Source organism: Rosa chinensis, chromosome 5, assembly GCF_002994745.2.
Source record: "Rosa chinensis cultivar Old Blush chromosome 5, RchiOBHm-V2, whole genome shotgun sequence".
Lineage (NCBI taxonomy): Eukaryota > Viridiplantae > Streptophyta > Magnoliopsida > Rosales > Rosaceae > Rosa > Rosa chinensis.
This window is the reverse complement of record NC_037092.1, coordinates 77,460,078-77,480,539: the sequence shown is the minus strand read 5'-3', so window position 1 is coordinate 77,480,539 and position 20,462 is coordinate 77,460,078. Positions and strand designations below refer to the sequence as shown.

General features: G+C 38.0%; 2 protein-coding genes and 1 long non-coding RNA gene across 4 annotated transcripts; 1 reads left to right on the top strand and 2 right to left on the bottom strand.

The window, feature by feature from the left end:
* Positions 1-12,806: 12,806 nt before the first annotated feature.
* LOC112203160 (GDSL esterase/lipase At2g30310) lies at positions 12,807-15,051 on the top strand. Its single transcript, XM_024344168.2, has 3 exons — positions 12,807-13,555; positions 13,971-14,232; positions 14,503-15,051. Exons 1-3 carry the CDS (start codon positions 12,920-12,922, stop codon positions 14,742-14,744), a joined length of 1,140 nt encoding a protein of 379 aa, XP_024199936.1. The 5' UTR covers positions 12,807-12,919; the 3' UTR covers positions 14,745-15,051.
* A 1,146-nt stretch (positions 15,052-16,197) lies between these two features.
* Positions 16,198-17,658, bottom strand: LOC112203161. Of its 2 annotated transcripts, none has more exons than XR_005810598.1 (3): positions 17,532-17,658; positions 17,016-17,184; positions 16,198-16,933 (listed from the first exon to the last, which is right to left on the bottom strand). It is a non-coding gene; the product is annotated as an uncharacterized LOC112203161 (long non-coding RNA). The 2 variants fall into 2 exon arrangements; XR_005810599.1 differs by having other exon boundaries at positions 16,198-16,926.
* A 552-nt stretch (positions 17,659-18,210) lies between these two features.
* On the bottom strand, positions 18,211-20,462 carry LOC112203159 (exocyst complex component EXO70B1). The gene has a single exon (XM_024344167.2). It carries the CDS (start codon positions 20,268-20,270, stop codon positions 18,372-18,374), a length of 1,899 nt encoding a protein of 632 aa, XP_024199935.1. The 5' UTR covers positions 20,271-20,462; the 3' UTR covers positions 18,211-18,371.

Genomic DNA, 20,462 nt, shown 5'->3' with positions numbered 1-20,462 from the left:
TCTTATTATTTATAAGTTATAATAAATACTCATATATTAGGCTATATCACTCATATATATATATATATATATATATATATATATATTATATGATATAAAAATAAATAAAAATTTATAAATACAAAACCGCCTAGGCGCCTGGGCTCTCCTCCCCAGCCCACCGCCCGACTAACGCCTAGTGATTTTTAGAACCTTGCCGAAATCTTAACTCCAGGCGGCATGGAAAACGCTTCGGCGTATTTCTCCAGGACATGATTTTCTGGCTGCCAAGGTGTAGGTTCAGTAGTCAACTCTGTGTTCATCCTTTGACTCTTCGTTAAGTCGATAGTTTTGATTCGGGCCATGAAGGTACAAGGGGACGAACCTGTGAAAGGATAAGTGAAAAAGTGAAAACCCAGATAGCGGTGGAATTCTTCTAGCGGTAGACTTAGAAGGATAAAACCCCAGAACGGGCCACTACCATCATGCAAGAAAGGAAGAATCAACGGAGAAGGCTTACGGTTAATGCACTGCGGCAAAACTAAAAGGACCAGCAAGAGAGGTCAACGGGACTAGAGGAAGAAGAAGGGAAGGTCAACCAATATATCTATATAAAATAAGATAAAATGAAATAAAGTAAATAACAAATGGAAAGGAGGAAGAGGAAAGAGAGAATGCAAAGGGTACCAGGTCGGGTTCGAACCAGGGCCCTGTGATGGAGATCGGCCGGCGGGGGAGTCACGGGTGAAACCCTGAGCGTCGGCAGGGGCCTGGGACGACGGGGGATGCAAAAGATGGGTCGGGCGGTACAGTGGCCGTGGCTGGGTCGCACGGGGCTAGAGGCGGGGCAACATGGCGCTGAGGCAGAGCGGAGTAGCTCTCGGGTCTGGAGCGAAGATGAGGCAAGGCGGCGCTGGCCTGGGACAGGTCCGAGTGCAGGCGAGCCAAAGAGATGAGACGACGCTGATGGGAGAACAATTCCAATTTTTCTGGTTCAAAGCCAATTTCGAAGCTCCATTTATAGGAACTTGATGATGATACCTCCAATGTGAGAAAATCCAGTAGAATTCGAACCAAACTGAGAAGAATTCGGGATGAAATCGGATTAATGCAGGGGAATCCTGAAAGCAAGAAGGAATTGGGCATTTCGATCCGGGTTGGGGCAAGTTGAATTCGACTGCCCAAGAAAAAAAAAAAATTTGGTTCGAGCCCGAGGGTGGGAGACCAGATTTGGTCTTAGAAGCAGAGTTGGGCCTTGAATGGTGCTGTGAGGGTTTGGTGTGGACTTAGGGGAAGGAAAGCTTGGGTGGCCTATTTTCAAAGGTCAAGTTTTCGGAAATTTTCTCTTCGGATGGGTCCAAAGAAAAAATTTGGGGGCATTGTGGGGTTGGTCAACAAAATTGACCCTACAATCAAGGCAATTAAAGAGAAGTAATGGCAGTAGTAAATGCAACAATTGATGTAGCTGTAAATACGACGATAAATGCGACATTCAGTATGACAATCATTGCCGCCAATAAGTGACGGTTATTGCAGAGTAGAGTAAATATGGCCTTAATGGTTGTGTGCCGCTCGAGTCACTGTGATTGCTGTGCAAGTTTACTTGCAGCCCACACCGAAGTACACCTATAAATAGACTGCTCGAGAGCGAGGTAAATCATCGAATTCCAATTCTCTCTACTCCACTACTAAGAAACGTATTGACTTAGACATCGAAGGGTTTTCTGCAGGTACCCCCCCCCCCCCCCCCCCCCCCCCCCCGAGCCGACGGTCAAACTTTAGGTCAACGCCCCGAAGGAAGCTTCTCGATTGTTCCCTATCAGCTCCCGCTCCAGTCCGCATTCATTGGTGAGTCAAACTCCTCTACGGAATTTTTCGACACCAACACACCTTAAGAGTATTTTTAGCAATGCTACCCGTTTCTAGTCAAATTTGAACCACAATAGCTAAAACTCATTTTGGTTATCCACTTTAATTAGAAATAGGGTTAAATACTGCTTACTCCCTATACTTATAGGGTTTCATCGTTTCAGTCCCTGACCTTTGAATTTCACTTAAAAAGTCCATGAACTCCCAATTGGTCCCTGCCGTCAAGAATCCGTCAAAAACTCCGTTATCTTCCCCTAAAAAGTCTATTATACCCTCATTTACTTAAAAAAAAAAAAAATATATATATATATATATATATTTCTCTTCCTCTCTTTTTTATTTTTTTTTATTTTTTTTTCTTTTTACCTCTTCTTCTTCCAGCTCTTTTGCCTCCTTCTGTTCATCTCCTCATCAAGATGGTTCCAATCCACAGACCTTCAAGAGGTGAAATGAAAAAAAGAAATAAAACAGAGAAAAAATAATTTTTTTTTTTTTTTTTAAAGTAAGCGAGGGCATAATAGACATTTTCGGCAACTTTAACAGAAAATTTTGACGGCAGAGACCAATTGGGAGGAAATTGAGAGTTCAGGGACTTTTTAGGTGAAATTCGAAGGTCAAGGACTGAAACGATGAAACTCTATAAGTATAGGGAGTAAACAGTATTTAATCCTTAGAAACATGTCTGCATCAGTTCTCTTTATTTTAGCTAGATTTGAATTTATATTATTTATTGAATGAAGAAAAAGTAGTTTAAATATATTTATAAATTACATAGAATCACTTAAAAAGAATGTTTTAATTTTATTTTTTTAAATAGAGAGCTTTATCTCGCTCTCTATATTTAGGAGCGAGATGACTAAAAGTTAAAATAGAGAACCACTTAGGAGTCTGGTGCAACTGCTAAAATTAATAAAAAGTTAAACATGCTTTCTAAATAGCTAAGGAGATAAGATAGAGAGTTTGTAAAAGATGCTTTAATCGATGAATGATGGTAAATAATATTCATCACTTAAAATTTGGCACGAGGCTCGCATATAACTATACATGTAAACACGAGGGTGTAAATAGTATTACTAGCTATTAATGCTATAAAATTTGTTTATCAAAGAATGTGATGGTGTTATTGATTTATAATAAAAATTACAAGTATATTACACTAGGTAAAAAGAGTGACCAAGCTATGTAATGCCATGTCATTTGCCACTTCACCTTGTTGTATGTTGACATCATTCAAACAATAAATCTAAACTATTAAACATTTTAAAATCTAATCATAAGATGTGTCAAAATTTGTGTAAAAAAAAGTGTCTCTTGATCTGGATCCATGTAATAATATCGACGAGGATACTTTGGTAAAATATCAAATTGCTAGCTCGATTTTTGGAAGTGTCTAAATCATGAAGAATTGGGTAAGATCTCACGTAGCAACACAATCCCTCTAATAGGCCACGGTCGTATATGGCTCATACTTGGAATGGACCCATGACTATCTTCAAACTTGTGGTAGGCGGTTCTTAGCAAGTTAGCCAGATATTTGTAATGTTTATACTTGGCTGGTAGGAAATTTCTTGTATGGATCAGAACGATAGACAACAAATTGATCTGTAGATCTATTATCTATAGAGAGAATATCACAAATGGTCACTCAACTTTTACATGTTCGACACTTTGGTCACTCACGTTTTAAATATATTACTTTGGTCACTCAACTTTAACTCTGTTATTCACTTTAGTCACTTCGTTAATTTTTTTCATTAAAAAAAAATTATTTTTCACAATATCAATGATATTTTCGACCAACCAATTGTGAAAAACTGAGAAATTTGAATTGGGATGGATAGGAGAAGTGATTAAAGTAAGACAAAATGCCCCTTCAGTGACTAAAGTGATTGACAGAGTCATAGTTGAGTGACCAAACTGATATATTTAAAAATTGAGTGACCAAAGTGTTGAATGAGTCATATTGAGTGATCATTTGTGAAATTCTCCCTTATCTATATATAGATTGAAGACGAATTGAATGTCCAGATGTATAGGACATTCAAAAACCTTTATGATTTACATAACAGTGTCAAATTTTGGAGTTGGATCAATCTGGTTTATGAATTACCATCTTATTTAATGAGGAATTATTATTATTTGAACAAAATAAATACAACAAAGATCTACAAGGGATCTTTAACAACAACTTGTCTCCCTTTTGAGATGTATAAGGAAAAATTATTAAAACAAATACTGTTTTGAGTTAACTTATGAGTAAAACCCACCATTAGGGTTAAAACTTTTCTCCACCGAACAAAATGATACCCAACTTTTAAAAGTGATCAAAATGATACCTACATTTTTAAAAGTGATCAAAATGATACCTAAAGTTTTAAAAACAAATCAATTTGATACCTCAGTTTATTTTTTTTAGGGCTAAATACTGGTTACTACTCTGTGGTTTAGGTCTAAAATCAATTCAGTCCCTGGACTTCTAATTTCATCAAAAACACCCATGTACTTTCAATTTTGATCTAATAGGTCCAATTCATTAATATTCTGTTATGGGTTCAAGTTATAGTCGGATTATTTGTTGAAAAACTATTTATTTGATAGATTTCTAATAGTGGGACTCACTCCAAAATTGACTATGCAGGCCACCTCAACACCACATCATAAAATATAAGCTATATATGAACCACGTCAACAAGTTAAATGACTCAATTTTCAGAAGACTAACAAATTGAACTTATTATATCAAAATTGAAAGTGCATGAGTGTTCTTGATTAAATTAGAAGTTTAGGGACTAAATTGATTTTAGATCCAAATATGTAGTAGTCAGTATTTAGCCCTTTTTTTTAAACTTCTTTGTTAAATCAAATGCAAAATCAAGCACAAAAATTGAAGTGATTTTTGGTCAGGGGGCCATCAATCATCTATAACCCAATCTTCTTCCTCTATAGAATTTTAAAAAAAAATCTTCCATTCAATTTCAATTCTACCATCGATCATAGAAAAAAATAAAGTTTGGATTTTTCCCAACTTCTAAAGAAACAAAGAAAAGTGGGAAGAGAGAGAGAGGCAGAGATAGAAGAAGAAGAAGAGAATTAACAAAGTAAAATAAAAAAGAATTGAAAAATAGTTTTTTGTGTAAAATATTACTATAACCCCATAAAATACTGCACCACACTTGATCAATTTTAACAAAAAGTTACAAAAAATTAAACTGAGGTATCAAATTGATTTGTTTTTAAAACTTTAGGTATCATTTTGATCACTTTTGAAAGTTGGGTATCAAGTTGATTTGTTTTTAAAAATTTAGGTATCATTTTGATCACTTTTGAAAGTTGAGTATCATTTTGTCTGGTGAAGAAAAGTTTTGACCTAGTAGTGGGTTTTACTCTTAACTTATTGCCAAAACAAGCTAATTTGTTGATAACCATATATCAGTCTCCCGAAACAATGCTGAAAATTAATAAAATTGTAACTGAGTTGATTTTTGTCATGAACAACTAAAGCAATTCTACACATAATCTGATGATGTCCTTATAGCATCTTGATAATTTTGCTTGTAATAATGATTAAGGTATATTTGATAAAATGTGTTATCATTCAGAGTTGGATATTCGGGAACTCAAGGTAAAATGTTATTTTAGGATATTTTCAACAAAGAATTTTCGTCAATAAGGTGTCAATTTTTTATTGTATTTTTTAACGACATTCTTCCGCACATATGTCTTATATGGCAAACTGATTCTATTATGATGGTATGTACTGCATTACTTGAGTTCTCAAATGTGGCGAGTCCTAAAGAAATAATGGAATGAAGGTTTAGAAAAGTTTGCCTACCTCTCAGTCTCTATGAAGAAGAGGAGGGAGATCGAAAATTAACTCTCTACCAACTAAATAATTGCAAAGCTGTCGTGCAACTCTTGATCTCACAAACTCACAACCTAAAGTCCCATCAACTTTAGCTTTAAACCAGTTTGTCCAATCTTACACAAAATGACATATTATAAGACAGTTCCAAAAGGGAATTAACATGATTTTATTGGAGAAAGATCAAGAGGGGGGCCAACATATATAAGTGGTACACATGCATGGCTACTAGCAGAATCATGATTATATTTTGCAATGTTAGATATGGCTACAAAATTGACATGAAAGTTAAAACAAGATATAAAGGGGATGTTTGTTTCACAGGTCTGTGATGCCCCTCCTTTATATCTTGTTTGTTTCACATGGGATGTTAAAACAAGATATGTAATTGTATCCCAAAATTATGGGAATTGACTTGTCTTCTATACTATTTTGTCATTTATAATCCATTTCCTTTTGTTTGTAGGAAACAATGCAAGGAGAAGAAAATGATCAATTTGAGGTGTAAAATGAGAAGAATCAAAGTTAGGAAAATAAGACATGGACTTTGGGAAAAAGAAATATAAATCTGACTTTTTCGGTGAGCCGCCACTCATGGAGGACCCCTAGTCCAGCCAAGGAGGACCATGATGGTGAGAATTTTCTACCATTTGAAATTCAAATCTCTCCCTGCACATTGTCCTTTTGGAGTTTTGCATGCATTTTGAGACCAGTTTGGGACCATGGTGTAAGAGCATCTCTTTCATCTTTTGTCTCCTAACATACTTGATTTTGAAGACCCAAGATACCTTATCTTGTCATTATCTCTTCAACTATTCATCCATTCTCACTTCACTTTAGCTCCATATTTTCTGTACATGGTCTACCTCTCAAAATTCAAATATCAAACTCCATCTCCACTACTTCCACCACCCATCAATTCTACAACCACCTCAACACTACAAACCATCACTAACTACTCAATGATTCATCCTCTCTACACCATTAAGTAGCTTAAGGAGTAAGGAGGAAGAGACAACCACCACAACATCATACCATGACATGGGAGACCCATCTCCACCACCACTTCCACCACCATCAATAGTCACTTTTCGCTCTCTATCTCTCTTTAATTACTTGATGTATTGTAGTATATTGAAGCTTGCTTATTTAGTTATGAGTAAGTAGTGACCTTGTTAAGGCTAGGGTTGAAAACCCTAGCCAACCTTACTTGTAATTGATGTTTTTCTAGGCAACCTTATTTGTAATTGATGTTTTGTTTATCATTTGATGAAATTTATGTTGTTACCTTCACATGCTAAATCAAAAGTTGAATGCATTCACTTGGACCTAATCAATTTGAGTTAATGTGTTTGCCATGACATGAAGTTTGTGCTAAGAGATTGATTATTTAGGCAAAAGGAAGCATGAAAGCACACCATGTGCATTGAGGGCAGTGAGCTAAAATCACCTAGATAAAGGATTGGTTTGCGTGCTTGGTTACCTAAAGTCTAAGCTTTATGCATTTAGAGGCAAAGTATTGAGACCTATCCGGTAATTAAATTTCTTCCTATGTAGTTAACTCTAGACTTATCCGGTTAGAGTTAATAAAATCAAATGAGTTTAGGTCTTAGTAGTCTTATCTGGATGCTAAGAGGGTACGTAATTGGACAGTAGGTTCAACATCATTCATATTCAATTTCATTGTTGCATCAAGGGAGGTTAGTGGTAGACAATCCAAACCCTAACTCCCATCCATTTTTCTACAACTTTAGCTTAACTAGTTTTTGTTTACTTTCCTTGCATTAGTCAATCAACCAATCACTCAAACAAGCAAACAAACATTCACACTATCTATTTGTGCATAACATTATTCACTTGTCCCAACTTGTAATGAGCATTGGTTTTGTGAACTTGTAAATTGTGTTCATTTTTTCTAGTTTTCCTTAGGCTTACCCTAGTTAGGAAAAGATTTGTCAATCCTCGTATGTTCGACATTCTTACTTAATCTCCTATTCTATAACTTGTACCTCTTGCACTTGAGAGTGACGTTAATGCTAACAATAAACAGTACAATACTTAATTGACTTCATAAATGTAAACAATCATTTTTCTTTACAAGTTAATCACAATTTGACATGCATTGATTTATAAAGAGAAAAACTGATTAAAAGAAAATAAAAGATAAATATGTGTCAATGGGTAGGGTAAATCTATGGTATGTTAACATTTCTCATACATCAACTATTTTTACCCCTCTAAGGACTCATGTTATCACTTTGAGGAATAATATTACTATTTTCAGGACTCATATGGTAAACTAAGAAAATTTACTACTTTAAGGACTCATGTTACGACTTTGAGGACTAATATTACTATTTTGAGGACTCATGTGGTAACTAAGAAAATTTACCACTTTCAAGACTCATGTTACTACTTTGAGGACTAATATTACTATTTTAAGGACTCATTTTACCACTTTTAAGGCAATTGTATGCATGTCATACGTTAACATATTGTAGAATTTTCCCAATGGGTAACCAAACTTGTAAAGAACAATATCTCAAATATAAACCATTTATCCTTATTATCTTTCTTGATTCATTAGAAGGAAGTGCCTAAGTTTTAAGCATGCATGCACCTTCAGATTTGAACCAAATCATATCTTTTGGTTTGGTCCAAATCTCTATAGAGAAAGTAGTTCACTACATCAAGATTTCAAAGATTTTCGCTGCACAAAGTTCATAAAATAAATATTTTGATTGAAGGAAATCCACGTTCGATCAGTAGTAGTAGGTGAAATATACTAATCTCAAGTATGCATGCATGTAAATAATTTTACAATCTTTGTGTGGTACATAGAAAATTTAGTTTTAAAAAGTGAAGCATGTAATTGCAACTAATCTTCTACAGCTTTGCTTCATGTTTCCAGACAACAGATAGGATTTCACAGTAGATTTTCCAACTATAAAATTAAGTACTAGAAACGCAAATTTTTCCAACTATAAAATTAAGTACTAGAAACGCAAATTTGTCAGGTAGACCAATATGGTTGTTATCATCAATTCCCATAAAAGATCTTCTTTTTCTTGTTTTTCTAATTAGTATAGAAGATCTTCAAAGATTCAGAAAACACTTGGAACTTATTGGTAGGTGTACCTTCTGTTTTGGAACTCCATCCATCAATTGCGGCCGTCTTGGGCTTTAACCCAGTCTCATTCCACTATGAGGCTATAAGGAGATTACTTGACTAAACTAGCAAGAAAGCCCTTAGAAGTATTAGGGCTTAAACCTCCAAGTCTCCAACACTGAATAATTTATTGCAAGTTTGTGAGCACTTATAAGATTAGGCAACATTGAAATTGTATGTACAATCATATCTAGCACCTGGGTGTTGTATATACCACCTCATCACACATTTGGAATTGGTTACAATTCAAGTTTAATCTCTCTCCCTCTCTCACTAAATATGAGTTCAAGTTCGATTGATAAGCAAAAACATGCTTCACAAACTTTTCAAATAAGCTAGGTTGTGAATGCGTGAAAGTTTCTTCTTTGTTTATAGGAGAGCTAGCTGCTCACTGAAGGAAAAAATTTTGAGGGAGTAAGAGATAAGTTGCATATGAAGGTTGAGCATAAATGCATAGTTTTAAACTGTTATAATTGTAGCATTTAAATTGAGTACATGTGGTTTAAAATCTACTTGTCTCTCATAATCTCTTTAAAAAACTTTCTTTTAGTTGAGCTACATATGACTGTTGTTTATAGATACCTAATATGACTTCGTTTTTTTCCTTTAGCAATGTGACTTTTAATTTTGCGTTGCACGCTTACACAAAAACTAATAATATTGATTTGCATCAAAAGAGAGATTTCAAGAAATGGAAGATCGATCTATTAGTAACCAAGGTGGATCCGGTATATCATAGAGGATTTGTGATCGGATCAATAACAATTCTTGAGTGAGGTATTCAACTGCAAGGATGAATCGAAAAAAGAATTATTTTTTTTAATCTAAAATCTGACTTTTATTAACTCGAAAGTAATACAACCATTGGGAAATATCCCATAATCAAAGTTACTCTCCATCCACAATAATCTCGTGGAGCCATGGAGGTCCTACTTCTTGACAATACATAGCTTGCACCATATGCAAGGCTCCAGTCTATGAGCAATTCTATTATGTCCCTTACGGACATGTTCCTGTGAATTTTTTTTTTATTAGTTCTACCTCCTTTCTTTATGAAGAAAATAATTTTTTTTATTGAATAATTAGAAGAAAAAAAATTGTTGAATTTGATTATCTATTTGGATCGAAAACTATCTTCTCTCTCTCTCGAGAAACCTAGCTTAAAGCCCTAAGACAGGTTTTTTTTTTTTTTTCCCAATTGAGAAATCGTGCTCGTTCTGCTGTGTCTAACGTTTAGGCTGGTCCGGCCTCGCCGGCAGCTTCAGGTCTGCTGCCAGACTAGTGTTTGATCTATAATTAGTCGAGGATGCTCCTTGGGTGGATGTTTTGTGCTTAAGGGTACCAGATGACTTTGGATTGAGTTTTCTGGCAACATTCCTGATCAAACCCACTGCAGGCTCGTGCTAATCAAGACCGGCGTTGTGGATTATGAATCGATGGTGGTGTAGATGTTTTGCACGCTAGACCGGCGTGATTCTAGATCGTGTCTTAACGGCATGAGTTGTGGCAGCATGAGGCCCAGCGGTCGGAGTTGAAGTGGCTTGAGGTCATGGCAGCAAGGATTGTGGGGGCACAGGTCGTGGCAAAACTAGTCGAGCAGACGGAGAAGCTGGTTTTTCTGTGTACGACATGGTGTCTTGGAAATGCTGGGTATGGACCAAGCTAGCTTGATGGGCTCTGAGTTGGAACCCTTCCCTTTGCGGCTCTTGGGCTTAGCATTTTGGGCTAGGGCTGTTGCCCTAGGTCTTTTCTATGTTTTAGCTTTGTCTTTTACAATAATTCCTTGTAGGAAGCTATTGCACTTTTTGGGTGCACTCTATGTACCCCTAGCGCCTTTGAAGTAGTATCAAAGGAGGATTCCCGCTATTTAAGTATTTAAATGTGTAATAAGTAGCTCTATTATCTATGTACTACTTTGAGTACTATCACTATTTTCTTGTTTGTCTATAGATGGCAGCGGAATGGTATATAATAGCCTATTTTGACTTGAGATTAATGATATTATCGCCCCTGGGACGAATTCAAAAAAAAAAAAAAAATGTTTGAACCTCCTCCTAATTACATACACATGATTTTTCCAAACTCAATTTTTTTTTTACCATTTTTAATGGGAGAATCGTTCGTACAGTACCTGACTTTTTCCTCATTCTAAACTTCAGTACCTCACGTTCAGAAAATATCAAAACAGTACCTGAGGTTTTGACCCCGACCGAAGAATGGTACCTGGAGCCGTTAGCTCCGTTACGGAAGCTGACAGCTGTCATATTTTGATCATTAAATGACCAATTTACGCTTTATTTTTTATTTTCCTTAGTTTTCTTCATATAATTTAAAACAAAAATTTACTGGAATGCCAGACTCGCATCTCCTCCGGCGCCCCCAGTCAGTGCCTTACCGTCGTAGACCACTTCCTCTTCTTCCTCTACCTCAAGAAGCTCAGTGCCGTAGACCCCTGCCTCTTCTTTCACTTCCTCTTTTTTTTTTGTCCATGATCTTTAATGCATAGACAATTCCTGAATCCTTCTTCTTTGCTCTCACAACCTTCGAATATGAACCAACGCCCAATTCAAAGTCTTGGATGATGAAATTTCTTGGGGAGCCCTGCAAGCAAAGTTCTTGGCTCTCTGAACGTTACTATTAGCACCACCACCACCATTCGAGGAAGAATTCCCCTGAATCTTTAACTTGGCATCAAAATCTTCCTCCGTAACGAAAAGCTCCGATTCCGAAACAAACTCTGAATTCGAACCTGAGAGTCGAACTTTATTAAGAATTCGGAGACCATGAAACTTGTTCTTGATCGAGACTGAGACTGAGACACCAAAGCCACAAACACCCCTCCTCAAATGCTATTTTTCTTCTTGGGAGACTGAAGATTGGAAACTTCAACAGTGCCACCATGCAACATGGAGGCTTTGTAGGATGTGATTAGGCCACTTGGCAACATAAAGATGGCTTTGTTGTCGTTATCAAGACTCATCTTGGCAACGCAATCGACACCAATGCCTTTGAATATGACTCCATGGCCACTGAACTCTTGTTCCAGGTAGTCCCCGTTGATGGGTTGTTGAAATGGGATTGAAGTAACAGCTAAAGTCTAAGTGGGAATCCCCTCTTGTTGTAATTAGTACAAGAGCAAGGCGAGATTTGGATAACAAAAATGGATTGGATGCCATGGAGGTCATTGCCATGTGCTTTCTGATTCAAAGTTGGAGCAAACAAATCCCCTCTTCTACTTGATTGAAAACCAATCAATGATATAAAGATGCAACTAGCCGAGTGTCGAAGTTGGGTCCAACGAGATTTCTAGGTCGGAGGCGGTTGTTGATGGCATGTTTCCTCCACCAAATTGTTGATGGCATATTTCTAGATTTGCTGGGTTTGAATAAGGACGAGAGAGAGAGAGAGAGAGAGAGAGAGAGAGAGAGAGAGAGAGAGAGAGAGAGAGAGAGCTGTAGGAGAGAGAGAAAAAATTAGAAAAAAAATGTCTACATAAAAAATAATGTATTAAGACATGAAAAAACGAAAATATCCTCCAACTAACAGTTTCTGTAACAGAGCTAACGACTCCAGGTACTATTCTTCGGTCGGGGTTAGAACCTCAGGTATCGTTTTGATATTTTCTGAACGTGAGGTATTGAAGTTTAGAATGGGGAAAAAGTCAGATACTGTACAGACGATTTTCCCTTTTTTAATACAATCCATTTGGATACTTCATTCATTACAAGCTTTCCACTTATAGATCGATGATGGAAATACCCAACTAAATTGTCAAAAAGTGAGTAGGAATTTCATTCTCAAACGAAAATAACACCTACCTACCGTAATCTCATGATATTATAAATTTTTCTTCATGACCGACGGGACTGTCATTCAATTTCTAGTAATTAATTGTTTGATTTGCTTAAAATGTTTCCATTAATGCTCTAAGCAAGTATTAACTTGTCGTCCATGCCATGTTTCCATTTCCATCTAATTCCATCTATTCATGGTTTTCTGGAACACTTCAATCCGAAAGATCTTACTAGAACAAATTAACAATGGCACCCACAGGCACAACCCTCTTTCTAATTATACTAGTCCACATTTGGTTTTGCACCTTATTATTCATTTCCAACACATGCAAAGCCACAAGGCCTACACCAAAATTCCCAGCCATTCTAGTCTTTGGGGATTCAACAGTGGACACAGGCAACAACAATTACCTCAAAACATTGTTTAAGGGTAACCATTATCCATATGGCCAAGATTTTCCAGGTCATGTTACTACAGGCAGGTTTTCTAATGGAAAATTGGTTCCCGACTTCCTTGCCTCCATGTTAAACATCAAAGAAACTGTTCCTCCTTTTCTTGATCCGAGCCTCTCGGATACCAACCTTGTCACCGGTGTCAGCTTTGCTTCGGGTGGATCTGGATTCGACGATATTACAGGTAGTGTAGGTGGGATCATTCCATTTTCAAAGCAGGTTGAGTACTTCAAGAGATACATAGTGAGAGTCCAAGGTATTGTAGGGGAAAAGGAGGCAAAGAAGTTAATTAGTAGTGCAGTGGTTGTGATCAGTGCTGGGACTAATGACTTTGGTTTTAATTTCTATGACATCCCCACAAGAAGGTTAGAGTTCAATATTAGTGGCTACCAAGATTTTCTGCAGAATAAACTGCATATATTCATAGAGGTAATTACTTTCTTATCCCCGTTACATGCAGCTTTGTGGTTCTGTTTATTATTATTATTATTATTATCATCATCATCATCATCATCATCATCAAGTTTCAACTAATTGGAGGATTCTTTTGTCAGATCTTTAACATGTAATATATTCAAAGTATGATCTGTTTTGTATTTGTATTAAGCTGCAACTTTTTCTTTATAGATATAAGTAATAATGTCTTATCAGATATCTGACATGTTATGTTGTCAGACATATTGTTAGTTGAATCTACGAACCTGACAAGACTTCATTTAGCATGTTGGTAAAAATGACAATCTGAGATTATGTTATGCAATGGGCTATTGTCCATAGATACCTTATTATCAGCATATGACAGGATCTTTGTATTACTATTCTATGTGTGTACCTATGTTTCTAGGAACTTTATGAGCTTGGATGCAGAAGAATGGCTATAGCTGGGCTTCCTCCAATAGGTTGCCTACCCATACAAATAACTGTAAAAGTCGAAAGTCCACATGATAGAAGATGTATAGAGGAAGAAAATTTGGATGCACTTGTATACAATAAGAAGCTTGCAAGCCTCTTGCCCAAAATACAATCACTGCTGCCAAGGAGCAAAATTGTGTATGCAGACGTGTATATGCCTTTAATTGACATGATCAATAATCCACTAAACTTTGGTAAGCAAGAAGTTTCCCGACTAACAAATTTGGATCATTTAGAGAAATTTATTTTTTTTCGGTTTTTTAGAAATATAACCACTCGGGTTCCCCATCAAATTATGATCTGACACTTTTTTGAGTGGTTATATTTCTATGCATTTGGGCAAGTGTCTCTAAAGAAACTGGGATATTTTTGCAAATTTCCAACTTAAAGTTACCTACTACAAGTTTCTTTCATCTTCATAATTAAATCATAGGATGCATTTATACATTTTGTGCCATATGTAGGTTTTCTGGAAACAAAAAGAGGCTGCTGTGGTACTGGGTTAGTGGAAACAGGACCCTTCTGTAATTCATTAACAGCAGTATGTGATAATGTCTTGGAGTACTTGTTTTGGGATAGCATACATCCAAGTCAAGCAGCATATCTCTACATTTCAAAATACTTGGAGAAGAAAAGCATTCCCGAGCTTCTTGATTACGATAATCAATCACAGCCGTTAGTTACTCTATTTGATCAGACAGGATGACAGTGAAGAACACGTATTGCAAACCTTGCATAGCAAGGAAAAGGAACTCGACAATGCAGTGCTGATTAAGTGTACATTATATTATGGATTTCTTAATGTAGAAGCGAAGACGTGATAAAGTAGATTTGATGCAATTTGTAATGACATGAACAGAACCTGTCATCGAGTAGTTGTAAAACTGGTTTCTCATTTCTAGGCCAAAATGCAACCTCCGTGACTCATATGAGCACTACTAAGTGTGTCATTATTATTTCTTGTACAGCCTACTGTTGACATAACAAATTTACAATGATATAGCCGATGAATTTGCAAAGCTGGGCAGTCATAATAGATGATGCTTGTGGTTTTCTAATGAGAATTGGTTCTTCAGAAGTAGAAACTGGCAATAACATCTAAATAGATCTTTGACGTTGTTGAACACAATCCACGACCCATATGCACGACATTTTTTTGGGTCAAATGAGGAAACCTATTGCTGGAAAGTGGAAACTGGGTTTTCACTAGTAGTTTTCGAAACTGGGTTTTCTTCCATGATTATTTAACATATACCAAGTCACCGTGCTCAAGGAATTTGAGCTTCTGAATCAATCTCAGTGGGATTGTGTTCTCAACGGAGATTCTCCAACCAGGTTTGCTTATACTCGAGCTTAGGCCCAATTTGGGATTGCTGTGCTGTGAGAATAATCACTTCTAATATTGCTGTGAGAAGAAGCACTTCTGATGATATTGTTGCGAGAAGAAGCAGCTGACGTGTTTGGTAAACTATTTTTAAAAGTGCTGTGTGAATCAAAAGCAATTTCTAAGTGTTTGGTAAGTTATAAGTAAAAAGTGTTTTGGTTTGGTATAATTACCAAAATGGATATAAATGATAAAAGATGCTACTAAAATACATAACTTTGTTTTCCGATTATGTAACTATACCAAATTAAAAAATTTCTCATGTATTGTCCTTGTACACTAGTTCAAGTTATCAATGCATCACTTTCATCTCAAAGATCATTTATTTAAGTGGTGACTTGTTGAGCATAACAGAGATACCAAAGATCATTTATTTAAAAGTTGTACATGCTCACACCATTATGCTGGAGACTAATCTATTAAAAGTAAATAGGAATGCTTATACAAATTTTGTGAGTAAAACAGCGTAATTAAAGGAACAGACACCTAGAAGTTGTAGGAGCTCTATTATTGAGACATGTGATATTTAGTTAGGACAAATTGCTAGCATGATAGTTTGATCATGTTGCTATTATATTTGATATAAATTATAAATGCTTGATCAGTCACTACAAGATAAATGGTTGAATCTTGTTATCGAAATTTAATAACTGTAAAAAGGCTACTCTTTGTTTCTATGGTGAATTAGTCAACACCCGAATGAAATTTCCAGGAGGAAGTAATTTACAGAACAGAGTACGAACTGCATATATTATGTAAATTGTAGATAAATATCCAACACATAAAATTAAACCCTACTTATACATAGCAATCAACAATCTCCTATCCAGGTAATCCTATAATAATTCAGTACAAAATCATCCACTGGATAAACGCAGGCACATTTCTATCTCCTATAGGCTTACCAATTCAAAATGATTAATTGGTAATAGGATGGCAGATACAGATAATGGCTCATCATGGCGCCAATTCTCATTTGAAGAGTAATCTGAGTCCCTCTTTGTCTGGCCATCTTGTGAGGAACTTTTAGAAGTTGCATTTGTGTCTTCAGCTCATATATTTCTCAGATGTTCTCTATATCAATGCTTATGGGTTTTTCACCTTTAGGATTTGGCTTGGTTCTATTAGTGCCAACAGCCTAGATAAAAAAACAATGGTTTATACGGATTGCAATAAGATAAAGTAGCTAGCTTGTAAACTACATTTCGATTTAGTTTCGTTATCCACAAACAGATCGAATTGCAACTATAATTTTCGTTGCAGATCATACACCTAAAAGTATACAGCTTTTAACATTGATGTGTTTCTAACTTTCCTTGCAGATCATAAATTCTCTATACTGTGAGATTAGTTATGACGATGTCTTCATGAAAAACCTTAGTCTGTTTGTATTTATCTCGTACAGCTACCAAAGATCCACCACGTCTACCCAAAAACAAGTCGCGAATGATAAGAACACATTCTCTCAAATCCACTACCTTATAACCAGTATATTCTTGCAGTGCTGGACACTAAAATGAATACAATTTAGTAATTGCCCTTCATACATAGAGACCAACAGAAATACAATAAGCAAGATAATCAAACACATACCCAAGGATTCATTTTTGATGTAGTAATAATAACTCTCGCTAGAAATACAGCCGATGCAGCTATCATAGAAGGCAAGAACTTCACAAGTTTGTAATCTACCAAACTTAGATCTGTGAGGTAGTAAATGCTTAGTCCTCCCCTCACGCAAATTTCAATCCGGATTCTTCACCTTCACAATTTGAGACACAAACTGAACTTACAAAAAATTTACATCAAAATCTATATAAAACCTGAACAAGCATTGGCTTACAAAAAGTCAACTTATGAACAAATTCCTCATAGAATTAGCACTGCACCTATCAGCTAATTATGAATTGATCCCCATCTCAAAGAAACCCCGACCCACCAACAACCACCCAGTCAAAAAGCCCAAAATCCAAGCCGCCAATTAACCATCAACCTCCCCCGCAATTCCCCTAAGCTCTTCACTCAATTATCACACCCAACTCCACTAAACAAACCAAAAGCATGGACATACAAACATGGTTCTGCAAAAGAGTTGGTATGAGGTTTTACCTTTTACCAAAGCTCCTCTCGTATTTCTGATGATGATTCTCAGAGACGAAGGGAGGAGAAGTAGAGTGCCTCTCTCCCAATTTGTGTCGATGAGGATAAAGAAAGGAGCAGGAGAATCGATCTATCTGCAATGAAGGGAAGAGATAAAGATGTTTTGTTCAATGTGATTCTTAGGAAAGAACGAGGACAAAATAGACATCTCAGTATAGTTTCATTTAAACCTCCATGTTTTTTCGGAGAGGTTCCGCAGAAGCAATTGGCAAAGCAGCAATTTGCTGCTTCTCAGAAACCAGCTTTTCGGAGAATTCACTTCCTCCAAAATCAGCTTGAGGACATATATGGTGTTTGGTAAATATAGCCCCAAAAGCAGGTTGAGAATCAATCCCAAACTAGGCCTTAGTTTTGTTTTATATTGCTTACAGTAAGCTGGTAACGCCCTGATGCAATCAGTTCTCAAGAAACTACGGGTACTTACGCCGGACTATGGGGAAGGAGGAGGCTGTGGAAGTAAAAGGAGAGGTGCTTTGGGGCCTTCAGTGTTGGGTAAATTGTCTTGTTCAAAACAACACAGCATGTAAATTTGGTCAGGCAACACTCTGTTCCTAATATCAACTATGTTGTAGTATCAACATAATTTTAAATTTTTCAATCACACAGTCTATGTTCGTTCATTCACAGATTATAAAAGGGCAAACGAAAACTGTACTAAACAGAAACAAACATCTAATATTACAAGGCCACTAGTCATTTTGGACCATTGAATTCATACAAAACTTTTTGTAACCATTACACCCTTCAGTACCATACAAACGTTCTTCACTAGCAGGCAGCTTACCTTCTTCACTTCCGGCCACCACCGGATCCTCGACTCCCCTGAAACAAGTCATTAATCCGAGCCTCAATGTCCTCGGAGTCATACTTGATATACTTGTCATGCCTCCCAATTTCGGGAACATTCTGAAACCTTCCCACAAAGCTTTGGTATGCTGGCAACAAGATTTTGGTGAGGGAAATCCTCAATTCATCTCTGAGCAGCTCGTCGAAAATGACCCAATTGGATTGGTTTTTACAGATTTCATCAAAGTAGATGTTGAACAACTTGAGCTTCTCTTTCATGGACTTGACTGCAGCATTGGGCGCCAGTGAGCCACTCTCGAGCTTCAACACTCCCAAGACCTTGTTCCACGAGCTTCTCTGGTAGTTCACATGGTACTGTCTAACTTTGGCCGAGTGTTTTCGGATCCAATCGTCTCCCAATAGCGATCCCAACTCACTGTCTTTAACTTTCTGAACAATATACCTCCCATTGTTCATCATAAACACATAGCACAAAGCCGAGTCCCTGTAAATCTTCGACTTAGCCTCTAAATTGCTCTCCAGCAGCTCCATAATCCAAGCCATCTGAACCGACATGGACGAAGACGAAGCTCGACCATCAACCTTGGACTGATGAGGGACTCCGGCATTGTCCTCAAACACTTGCTCCAGCGTCTGGCGCGAACGACATGCCGCTCGGAGATAGTTCATCACGTACCGGGTAATCGGGTGGAGCCCGCCGCCCGGAACCGGGGTCTTGGCCGGGTCGCGACTGATCAGATTCTCTAATTCCATGAAAATCCCTCTGATCGCTTCACCTAATCTCTTCCAGATCGCAATTGCTTCGTTCCTGAGAAACAAGCAGTACTGATTCGAGAACACGGAATCGAATTCCGGCATCAAGTCGCGCATAGTCTCGAACACATCCAACACCTTGAACAATCGCTCCGGCGATCGGCTTCCGATAGCGACGGCGTCGGTGAAGTTGAGTATCTGAATCGTCGATCCTCGGCAGACCTCCATGAACGAGAGGTCGGCGGCGGAGGAGAGGCCGTAGAAGACTCGGTCAACGAGTCTACGCTCGCTCGGGAACAGAATCCGAAGCGAGACGTTGGCGGCTTTGATCCACCGTTCGATTTCGTCCTCGAGATCCTGCCACGGCATCTTCTGCACCTCGTCGATGCTCAGCTTCTGTAACCCTAGCCTCGACAAGCTCTCCTCCAGAAACTCTCGCCGGCAGCTGCTGTACACGTGCGAGCACTCTTTTCCGAACCCTGCCGCCACCATCCGCTTCGCGATCTCGTGGAGATCGTTGATGGTCCCCGACGGCAGCGCGTCGATGACGATGTCGTAGTCCGTGATCGGCTGCGCCGTAGGGATCTGTTGCTCCTCGCCGTCGCCGATCACCCCCTCCTCGTCTTCGTCGTCTTCCGCTCCCGAGTCGAACGACAGGTTACCATTTGACTCGCTCCGAAACGCGCGGCTGAGCTCAAGCGACTCGCCGCCGCGCTCCACCAAGGTCCTGAACTCGTCCTCCAGCCGGAACATGGTCTGCTGCATCAGGTCCTCGGCGCGTACAAGACACGCGCCGACAGACTTATCCCCCGCCATCGGAGTCCAGTCCCTGATAATAGCTATCAAGTCGTCGATGGCGTCGAGAAAGGCCGCGGAATCGGCGGAGTCGGACCAGATTGGCTGGTCGGCGGCGACGTACTGCGAGATCTGCCGCTCCAGCGACTTGAGCGTCAGCTCAAGAGCGGCGGAGTTTCTCCGATCCTCGTCGGCCATTTTCTCACGAGAAAACCGCCCGTCGAAGTTGGAAAAAATCTGCAAAATATCGTCGGCCATGTTGTCGTTGTGTCCCAGCGTCTTGGCGATGTGGCGCGCAACCGCCAACAGCTTCTCCTCGCCGTTTTCCGCCATTTTTTTGTGGTGGTTCCTAAAACTAACTGTGCGTGCGTAAAAAAAAAACAGAGATAATTAGGGTTGTGAAATTGAGAGCGAAAAAGAGGAAAGCTTCGGTTTCCGATTTTCGTTTGATTTATTAATTTTCGATAAAAAGGTTGAGAAATTGAATATTTAAATATTAAAGCAGGGGTTCGCGGAAGGTAATTG